This window comes from Morone saxatilis, unplaced genomic scaffold, assembly GCF_004916995.1.
Source record: "Morone saxatilis isolate NCDOM2014 unplaced genomic scaffold, NCSU_SB_2.0 Contig4, whole genome shotgun sequence".
Lineage (NCBI taxonomy): Eukaryota > Metazoa > Chordata > Actinopteri > Moronidae > Morone > Morone saxatilis.
Window position 1 is genome coordinate 8,666,424 of NW_023339984.1, and position 11,779 is coordinate 8,678,202.

Genomic DNA, 11,779 nt, shown 5'->3' on the forward strand with positions numbered 1-11,779 from the left:
TTTTTTTTCCGCCCCGCTCCCCTCCCTCCCCATCTTACAAATACAAACCCTCACAAGTGTGTACACAGCCTGAAACACACACACACAGACGGACACTGCAGTATACACTTGAATCAGACAATACCAACATACACTTTGTCTTTGCACACACACAGTCCAAGTCAGCCAGAGCACCTTGTGCATCTTTTCCTCGTCTTGAACTAATACAAATGTGTGTGTGAATTTCCTGGAGGTGCTGCACATTCGACATGTTTGCTCTTTTTAACTGAAAGCAAATGGATGATTTGCACTCCCTGACAGGGACTGTTTCATCAAACATACGAACTGTGTAAGAATTCCACAGAGAGACGTCCCCTCAATGCAGAACGCCAGCTGAACCTTCTCCGTTCTTATTTGACTTACTTCAAGCTAATTTCTTTGATATGGATTCTATGGGAAATCACTCAAAGCTTCGTTGCTGTGTTGGAAGCAGACACAGCATTGCATTTTTTCCCCTCCTGAACTTTTAAAACCTGCCGAACCTTTCTCTGCTTCCACCGGTTGGTATTTTCCTTCTGATATAAATCACTTGTGTTCTGAAAGGGAACAGTGGTGCACACCAATTCTCTATTATTACTCTCCAATGTGGACAAATCTGTCTAGCTTTGACAGCAGCTGCACCGTCCCTGTCTTAGACTACTGTCTGGTTTCCTTGTTTTTTTCATTGATTCATTTATTCACCCATTCATTCATTTATTTTTTGTCCTGTGTCAGTGGTCAATAGACTGAGGGGACTCAGCCCACTTACATCAGAGGCAGCAGCAGGATCAGCCAGCGATTATAGTCATTACAGTTTGTGCTTACATAGGGCTCTTGTGCTTTGTGCCACATCTCCCCTCGTCAGCTGGCAGTCTGAGCTCTAATCTGCCAGTTATAACAAACAGCAGACGAGGGAACAGGAGGAATAAAGCTATATGGGAGGAAATGCGGGAATGTGGATAAAATGAGGCGGTTGGTGGCCAAATTGCAAATTTTGAGTTCTGTCCTCTTTTGATATCTTCGCTCTGATGGAGGGTTAAATCCAGATGTAATCCTTTATTGTGTTCTGTCATTATGTGTCCAGTGGAGTGTTGATAAAACCTAGAATTGATAAATTACTGTTGTAGGTATTTAAAAGAAGAAATTCCAACCTTTTGTTTACTAGTGGAAGCTGAGCTTCCAGCAAGGCGCCAATTATGGCATTCAGCCTGCAGTAGCTTCTAATCACCCGCTGTCTTCTTCCTCCTATAGTGCATACTGTATGTTAACCACATATTCCTGTACATATTTGAATGCATCACTCAAAGTGGATCCATTTCCCGCTCCCCACGCTAGTTCAAAGGGCTCTGTCAGAGCCAAGTGTCTGATGAAATACTAATTTCCCCCCTAATTGGTAATTGTGAAGTCGTTGTGGCACGTGGTGTGGGCAGCTTCTCCCTCTATCGATCGCCCTCCCACTCCACCATTGATTTGCGCTTGATACATTTAATTGTAATTATTTCTCCACCTTATTTTATTCCCCTTGCAAGATGCGGGTGTCTTTAGCGGACAACTGATCAGGAGCTATTTGTGGCTGTGTCTGTAGAGGTAAAAAATGCACAGCAGTGATAAGAGGGATTTTGAATATGGGTCAAGATAAATGTTAAGGCTGGGATTAAGTTTGCAATCCATGTTAAATACACATTATGATGTTTAATCCCTCAAGAGGAAGTTATTACAAACTATGATTGAAATTCCAGATTTGGTCCTAGCTTAACTTCCAGGGCAGCATTATTGAGTAAAAAAACTAAACATATAATCATGTTGTCCACCCACAAAACAAGCCAACAAATGTATCTGTGTTGCTAAAAAGCAAACTTTATCCAGGTGAAAGTACATGTCCATTCATGCAAAAGTGTGTGTTTGTGCTTCTGCTCCAACCCCTAGCTAGTTACATCTCTTCTATCCACCTCACTCCTAATTCTATGTGACACTTAATCTTAACTTGTGTTCTCACTCGCTGATTACAAACCCCCACTTCAGTTCTAAATAGAATCAACCAGAAATGGTAGTCAGGAGGAGGAAGGGGGTAGAGATGAGAAGGCTGCCTCTATAATTGTTTCATAGGCTTGACCCCTTATTTATTTGACTGGCATTTACTGGCTGGGAATTAACTCTTCATAGGCACCCGCAAGCCAAAGACAGCTGACTGGAGTTGAGTGAGTGAGTGGCAGAGGATGACAGGGGAGGTGGTGGGGGTGGCCGTGGGTTCATGAACCCATAAAGCGCTTATGGGACAGACTCGGCAGACCATATCTCATTACTGGGTTGGCTTGAAATGAGATGGGCCCCTTTTTGCTTGTCCCTCACTGGTTCGATTGATTAGTCGGCAGCCAATCAATGTTAATTAAGGTGTAGAGAATCCTTTAATTGTGGTGTATGAATCATTGTGTCAGACCCCGCCTTGACCTTCACAGGGCTTACACTGTAAACGGACTTGCTGGGGAATAAATACCTTTTATATATTGCAAGATAATGGTAGTCTGTAAATGAGTATAGATTTGATGGACGGCTGTATACTGTAGCTCGCAGCAGCAGGTCGTGAAGATCACTCTGGGTGTTCAAACAGAGACTGGACCGACCTTCACATCCTGTGTTTCATTTTGCAGACAGATGCAGAGCCCCCTCAGATCAATACTTGTCAAAACATTTAAGAGTTAATGTTGTGAGATAAGTGTTGCTATTATGTGTGGCGATGAGCTCTCTGTGCATATAAAAATGGGGCTTTGATTGATGACTGCCAAAAACAAAATGGCACATGAGAACACCACCGGCACCATAATTGTGTTTTTTAATGAAGACCTACATTTTATGTTGGAGCTGATTTCGCACTCAGTTGATTGTGTCCCCCCCCCCTTTCCACCACCACCACTACCATCCATCACGCAGTAATAACATTGTAAGCTGTACATGGTTTAAAGCCTGGTTGGAAGTCCATGACATCCAACTCTACTCTTCAACTGAAAGATGAATTTAACCACGACTGTGCCTCCTGAACCTAAAAACACGGATGTACATTTCTCAACATTAAACAACTCTGATCCAATACACCATGCTTTATTCCCTCAATGTCTTGCCTCAATTAGGGTGGTATCTGTTTCCTTATGCCATATGTACTGTAGTCCATTATTTAGTCATGTGACATTTAAGTCCGCATAAATATAATGTATCCAAAGCAGCATTACAGTCAACCTTTCAAAACGGCTCATACAAATGTATATATAGAAAGGTAAAATGCAGATGTCCATAGATACAAGATAAATGATGCAACCAGCAACCATTTTTAAATATCTTAACCCATCTGAACGCCCATCTTTCAACTAAAATTCTTATATTTCCTCAACATTTAATCATTGCCTCAAATCTAGTCCTTGTTTAATCTTCTTTGGCTTAAAGGGTTATTTAAAAGTCATTTTTTAAAAAGAGGTCAAAATCAAAGCAGCAAAGACCAAGAGATCTGGGGTTTTAGTCTCTGATATGGTCCACTGAATCCTACACTTCCCAATATACAACTTCATAGATATTTTCATTAGACCCTTCTTGTCTTATAAGCGCCAATGTCTGTCAAACTCCACAGCCGAAGTTTGTAATACAGGCCTCCTGTTATAATAAATGTGTAGGCTTTAAGCCCAGTGACATCATGATGACATTTTTAGGGTTATGAAACATACTGTATATTCTCACAAGTTGAAAACTCTTTCCCAAGGCGATTAAAGTGAACGTGATGTGTAAAAACCGGCGTTGCTCTCTTTCAAAGGGTCCAAATATAAAAACCCTACTCAATTCCAACATATTTGAAGGAAGAGACTGGATGAATCCTCTCCATAAACAGTGGAGCTTCATAATCGCCATAATCTCTGCTACATAATTAAATACTTTCAGCTTCATTAACCACACACTAACATCTGACTAATGTGCTATTGTATTGTATTGTAGCCATTCAGAAGGACAAGATTGTCTGATGTTGCTATTTTTCTTTTTTTTTTTTTTAAATGATCTTTTCTCTGTTTTCAGATGTAATAACCGGACCCAGTGTGCTGTTGTGGCTGGACCAGATGTATTTCCTGACCCTTGCCCGGGAACCTACAAATACCTGGAAGTCCAATATGAATGTGTACCCTACAGTATGTATTCCTTAATTCTCTCACACTCTTAAGCACCCTGTAACGCTCTTACACATTCATATTTCCTCTCAACAGCAGTGACTCATACAGCAACCCAATCAACATGCATGTTCCAAATGTTCAAAAATATCCCCAATGTGTCATCCTGTTTAGTCGAACAGATTAAGACGCAGCAGTGGATGTGAAGACAAGTGATGATTCCTGTGATCCGAAAAACATAACACCCTGTAGGAGTGCAGGAAATATTATTGACAGTGTTGTTCACATGTGAAAGATGATACAGTATATCAGCGTGGAGGAATGTTTACCCGTTGACGGGATGCTGTTGTTTATCAAACGTTAAAGTCTTTGTTGTAACTGACAAGAGATTAACACTTTCTTCATTTTCTTCAACCCGCGTGGCATCAATTTTTTTTTTTTAACAAGTAATGTCTTCTGTGGGATATTGGTTGTATAATTTATTGATGCTAAAGCGAGCAGATCATAGGTATATAATGTAGATACAATATTAAAGTGATACAGCAGGTTAATAATAATTTGGGACCAGTGTAGATTTGTCATCCAGAATAATGCGTTCATTTGTAGATGGTGCTTATCAGTGCGTCCCATCAGCCCCCCCAGTTCACAGCACTTTAATATCTTTGAGGAATCATGTCTGATCATGTTGTGTCTCTGTTAACATAACCGCAAAGAAAAAGGCCGTTTGACTTTCATCAGAATGAAACATACTTGTTGTTTTTGGTTCAGTTCAGCTCAGTGGATGCCAGTTAATGTTGAGACTATTGAGGCATCTCTGAAGGGAGTAAATAAAAAGGATTTAATTAGTGCAGCAGGTTAAAAACTCTGTCAGCTGCACTATAACTTGAGTGGAAACATTTGGGCTGGGAATGGAAGCATCAGCATGGGGTGACAGGATGAGCACACAGAGAAGGAAGTCCAGGTGAGGTCAGAGGAAGTAGCACGGACATTGCCATATGACCTTAGGTATTGTGTTCTAATGACCTTTGAAGTGGAACACCAAATGCACCATAATTATGCCTGCCAAAACCCTGACATATTGCATGGGTTTGCTCAGAAATGATTTAAAACTGGAAATTTTTGGTCATGGGCATTTATCTGTGTAGCCTGCAGCTGGTGGGTTCAGTCGAACTCTAATAATTCAAATTCAAATCAAAACCATCTTTTTAACATTTGATGTCCGTACATGGCTCCCTCAGTAGTCTGCCTGACAGGAGCTTTCATGTTGTGAAGTACAAACCTTTTCTACCTGTGATCCAGAACCGGCAGATGGCTCTTTTATACCTGACTCTTTGCAATATGCACATTTTGCTATCTCAGCCACCCAGTGTCGGTGTCTTTGCAAGGTGTCCATGTAGACCGAGGCCACTGCAATGGACAGTAATATTATTCATTTTAATCAATTTTTTTGTGCAATTCTGATTTCCTGTCCAGGTCTAGTGTGTAACATTTAGGATAATCTATTGGCAGAAATTAAATGTAACATTCATAGATATGTTTTCATTATTTTATAATCACCTGAATATAGGAATTATGTTTTTGTTACTTTAGAATAAGCTGTTTATATCTTCCATGGCGTCCGCCATGTTGAATCGAGTTATGATCTGCAACAACACTGCTAGATGCCACTAAATCCTACACACTGAACCTTTAAGGCTTTATATTAAGTACAGTCACAAATTATGACACCATGTAAAAAGGCTCCCATCCAATGAAGCGGCTTGGTTTTGCCAACCTGTCCCGATCCCTGTGACATTATGTAATCGTCCAGTGGAAATTCCTTTAGACCAATTGGACCCACGGTATCCCCATTCAGTTGTCTGCCTCAATTACCCACCTTCCACCTTCTTTTTTACTAACATACTCATCCTCCTTAACAAAAGCCAACTCGAAACATGAAACAGTCTAGTGAAATGTTGGAAGACAGCTAATAGCAGCTTTGTTCTTGCAGCATTGGGACCACCTATTAGGTGTGCACTAGGGAGGGAAACGGGGGCACCTTGTCTGGTGTAACTATGGATTGTGCCCAGAGCCATTGTAGGATAAAAAATTCTGCTGGCAACACATAAACATTACAGAAGTCATGTAGGCGTTTATTTGTATATTGAGCGGGGAAGCAAAGTGTAATCAAAAACAGTCACAAGAGACAGACTTTGAGACACATTTTATTGCTGAGTGTGAATGCAATTCATCTGTGATAGCCCATTGGACTCTGTTCTAACCTCCCAAATAAAGCCATCAGATCATTTTGGCTGGAATGAGCCACAGTTGGAGACAGTTTTTTGTGTCTTGCTTAAATTTTTACTACCTTGCATAATAAATCATGGACCACTGGATCAATCGACATCGAAATCTAAAAAAAAATGTCTGAATGGCTTCAACTGGCCTGCTCATTCATTTGTGACAAATAACTATGTATTTACGTTGGCAACGGGGTATGGTTTGAGAAATGGCAGCTCAATTGTGGATGGGCTTTTAACACAAGTCTCCTTACCAAGTCCCTGAGACAGAGTGAAGGATTTGAGTGTCTAATAAGAGAAGCAGCCACCCATGACTCCCAACTCTCCTTCAGTGTTTGAGTCTTGACTCTGTATTCCACTGACAAGCTCTTCCTCTCAGTCCTAATGCTCTTTTTCTTCCATGTCTCCCTTACTTTCACTTACGTTTTGTCCTTTAAGTGCTCTCACTGCTTTCCCCCGCCAATATCCCTTTATTTTCTATTTTTTCTATTCACTCACTGCGCAATCTCAACTGCCCCTCCTCCCTTCTCTACCACCTTCACTGACAGCTTTTATTTGTATTCTGCTTGGGGAGCTTCTTTTCTTTTAGGATAAATTACCGCTCTCTCTCCTCCATATCTTTATAAGCCGGCAAGATTGTACAATCAGATCCGCCGTTAATAATGGCAGAGGAGTGTGCTAAATTGATGGACACATGCCGTAGATACAATATTGATTTTATTAATTTGCGATTTGATGCGCTCCATCAGTCGTAATGGAAAAAGTGTTACAACAATTGCTACTGAGAGTGCCAGTGTTTGCCCGTGCTGTGTGGCAGTGCCACAGCAAAAGGCAACCCATCATCGTTTTCATTTGAGCCGCCTTCCTGAATAATGATTTGATATGAGAGGTGTTTCTTGTGGGAAATAGCATCACATTGAACTATTAGGGAGGTAAAGTAGTTCTGATAGAAAGGTAAAACAGTAAAAAAAAGAAATGAATATATACTGGACTTTAAAAATAAGTACTTAATACATAAACTTAAATTGAATTAGAATTTTGTATTTACACCCTGTAAATCATAATGGAGTCTTGTGAACTTTGGGGTACACTCATTTTTCATCTGCCAGAGGACTCTTTCCTCTTTGTAGTAGTGCGGTTTGTTCATGCTCCCACATGCACTTTACAGATTAGTAAGGCTACCCTCGGGCCAGAAGTGATGTGCTGACCCTTTATGATGAGTCATAAACATGACTGTGCTCCAATGGCTGACATCTGTCTCCGCCCCGCCCTTTCACCTTGACTTTCCACGGTTCATCGGAGAGATGCACGTCTATTCTCTTAGTGCCTTATTAAAACCTTCCTCCTTCGCTCGCTCCGTCTTTCTCTCCGTGTAACTTTCACTTTAACAGCTCCTCCCTAAGGTCGAGCTCATAATAGGTCAGCACAACTGCGTCTCCCGCCTACCCACCCAGTGTTCTTCCTCAGCAGTAATGAAGCGCTTACATCCCCCTCGGTGGCCCCTCAGATTCGCAGACTTGTCACACAACAAAGCGCACTCAAACCCAGCATTGCCATTGAAAGACTCTTCCTGTTGTTGACAGTTTACCTTTCTTGTCTTTCTCCAGAGCATCAACCATCTCCCTCCTGTAATTAGATGTACCTTTTTGTATAGTTTCCATGGCAAACTGACTGATTTGGTCCAGGAGAGCGGTCAAACCCCTCGTCCCAAAAAAAATAAAATAAAAAAAAGAGGTAGAGGATAATTACACGTCCTTTCAGGCTTTTGTTCAGTTCACTTTTCAAAATTGACACTCCAGTGTGTATGGCGGATGAGGTGGAGGGAAAGTGAGAGACAGAAAGGCACAGACAAGAAGAGAGTGGGAGAACAAAGGAAGAAAATCTGCCAGCAGTCTGTTGCTATACATAAGCCACTAGTTCCCCCCACTGTTTGTAGCTAATAAGGACAATGTAAAATCCTGTCTCACACAGTGGGATCCAGCTCAGCCCTGTCAGATATTTCTCACACTTTGGAAGCTAAGCCAGGACACATAATCATGCAATCAATTCTCCGATTTTGAACGGAGCGGCGTAATCCTGAGCTCATACCTCATAGAAACTTGCCATGTAATTTTGTCAACTTCTTTTAGTTCCAACTCACCTAATTGGTTTTTAATTCATTTTGCTAATAATAACACACCTAACAGGTTCAGGGGGCCCTCAACGAATAATGGACTAGATTGTTTTGGCATGTTTTACTCAGCACCTGCTACCAATCTCTGTCCTTCTGTGTTGGCAGGTGAAACCATGAAATTGATGCTCTACACATGGCTATCACTTACAATGCAGCTTGGGCAGAATGTGGTGTGATTACAGGGCCCATTATGCAGTGGTCACGCCTAAGGTAAACACCACCTGTGTGACCGGGATGGCAGCTCATGGCTGTAATGTGGACACTGCGATTGGTTGCGCGTCTCGTCAGGGTAGCTCATTGTTTCAGTGTCTCTACACATCTGAGGATTAGATTAGATTTGTAATAAAAAAATCCAGTCTCGTCTGATGTTCAAATGTAGATCAGCTTTGATAGTTTCTTGCAATCGGTATTCAAACATCATCAGCGGGCTACCTGACCCCGGCAGTTCTCTTTGCTTTTGGAAAATCTTGCAGCAACTTTTTAAGCTTCTTGAAGAGTAGATCACTCTATTTGATGTTATCGGTAAATCTACTAAGCAGATTGTACAGAAGTTCAGTGGCTTTTTTGCCCTTGAGCTCTCCAATCCACACTCATCAGGTCTGGTGTGGGAGTCAACACTGTGACAGCAGATACATCACACAACCACACCCTCCTCGCTCCCCGCTAAAATGCCAGTGAGCATTAGCCTTCTTGTTCAGACAGTTTTTTTTTCTTTCTTTCTTCTCCTTCTCCTTCTCCCCACCTGAGCGACCAGCTCCACTTCCTACCATGTGTGACGGGTGCCTGTAATGCCATTACATCACTCAGTGACAGCTGACCACTCCCTAACCCACACAGCCAGCTCTGATGACTATGATGTTCTGTCACATATTTCACACACCAGATTCGCACTGGCGTCATGGCCTGAATTTGCAGAGACTGATCTTGTTCTGACACATTGGTTTTAAACGGTGCTCTGCAGAAAAGTCCTGTTCTGACAGGGATTTACCGTTTACATCTTATAGCACGGCGCAACCAGAATCACGATTAGTTAACTTTTTTTCCAGTCAGAGATTATGTCGAAGTGATTTCATGCATTGTCAATAGATTTTACTATTGACAGGAAGAAAAAAGGTCTTGGGAGATATATGTGAAAGGCTCACTGTCCGTCAATCCTCTGCGTGGGTGTGTCAGTGTCGGTGCTTGATGGACATTTTAGCAAGCAGGCTCATTTGCTGCAGCACATATAGAGACAGAGGGTATCTGTAGCTTATAAGCCAATGACAAACACCATTTTATTATCAGAGAATAGGGAACCAGAATCTACACTGGCTGATCTTTTGCAAGTCTTTCACCAGTTTAATGTGCTTATGTTACACCTGACTTGCTAATTGGCTTTCTAGCCCGCAAAATGACGTTAGCAGAGGCAGTTTTCCGCAGTGAATGTTTGTTTGGTACATCATTCAATAAGCTAAGGTGCAGGACAAGACATGTCTTTGTAGATAAGAAGGAGGCATTAGCTGGTAAGCTAATTTGGGTTGTTTCTGTTAAAAGTCTGAGGCTCTCTCCGTCTTGTGTAGCAGGCTGCTGTCTGGCTGTAAGTCAATAACTGTCTACCTATGATTGAATGGTGATCATTACTGCTTTTATGCCAACGGATTAATACAATTATTTGATTGGCTACAGGCTAAGAAGAATACACAGACAGGTCCACAATTATGAATCCAAAACAGTAAAATATAAATAAATTTCGCTCTTTGTGGTCTGTATTTTTTACTAATTTGCAGAGCGGAGATATATATATATATATATGTATGCTGGAGCAGAATAACAGCCTGTAATTTATGGTTGCCACATGTTTACAAGGCTGGGATAAATGATTAAATCAAAATCACTCATTTAGTTTTTTTTAAATGTAAATATAATATATAAATGATTAACCAAAATGACATTTATGGTAGAGCTGGCACCCCATGTACCAGAGCTAAGCATTTACTGCAGCGGCCACGGGTTCGAATCCGACCTGTGGCCCTTTGCTGCATGTCACCCCCATCTCTCTCTCTGTCTCTCTTGATCTCTCTCTCCCCTTTTCCTTTCCGTTTTGAAAATAAAGGCAAAAAGCTCCCAAAATAAATACTAATAAAAATTACATTCATGATCATTAAATAAATGTTCAATGCAATTAAGACTCTTTGACTGATTACACCACTCAGAATTTTTCAAACTACAAATGCAGCAGCTCATTTTGGTATTTTTTATATACAGTTTGTGGGAAATTGTTAAGTTGGCAACATAACACAATATGACCATATTCTCATTATGTTCAAATTAAAAGGTGATAAACAATATCTGATTATCACTCAGCTCTAATTGTTCACTGTAATTACATGGGGAAATAAATTACTGCCATATAACACATAAAAAATAAAATTGAGCTATATATCTACTATAACTTGATGTCTGTATTTTCAGAATAAAAGTGTGGTAATGTAAAATTAAAAAAGGCAGTTTGGGGAGCTGGATTAAAAATGGTCCTACTACAGAAAAAAAAGAAGAAAGATATTATTTTCCCCAGTTGAGAGGCGCGATAATTGCACTGGGAGGCTGTGATTACCAATGTGGATAAATGGTGGTGTGATAGGGGTGAATCTGGACATGTGGAAACAGTTTCCCCCCACTAATAGCTGAATAAGCTGTTGTAATCTATCAGGTCCTTGTTCTGTACCGGCTGCTCTGTTGCTCGATAACATACATACAGGATCATCCTTGTTTTTTCATGGATAGACTAAAACAATGCACACTCCAACATATAGGAATAAGTGCTTTTGCTCGCCGAACAAGCTTCTGGTAATGTTCATAAACACTGCCATTTATGTAACACAAGCAAAGCTTTTATCTTAGTGTTTTCTCCAACAGCTACCCCCCACACACACACACACACGCACCCAGGCACACATGTCTGAAAGACTTGTTGGGGTGCCAAGTGTCGAGGATATAGCACTAATTAGAGATTGGTCTCTTCAGGGGGTCTCTCCTTTTAATGATCACCCTACTAATCAAAGCTCCTTTTCCATTCCCTTGTCTTTTATTCTTTCTTTATTCACTGGTGCTCCACCACGTCCAGCCACCCACCAGACTAAACACCCTTTTTTCTTTTCTCCTCTCCCCCACAATTCCCCCCCCCCCCC

The 11,779-nt window shown here is 41.1% G+C and overlaps 1 protein-coding gene across 1 annotated transcript in view; it reads left to right on the forward strand.

Moving 5' to 3' along the window:
* LOC118338178 (adhesion G protein-coupled receptor L3-like) overlaps window positions 1–11,779 on the forward strand; it is a 225,448-nt gene that overhangs the window by 122,866 nt on the left and 90,803 nt on the right. Inside the window, exon 7 of the mRNA XM_035675435.1 lies at window positions 4,072–4,181. Coding sequence (XP_035531328.1) covers window positions 4,072–4,181 — 110 coding nt within the window. The remainder of the gene's footprint in view (window positions 1–4,071; window positions 4,182–11,779) is intronic.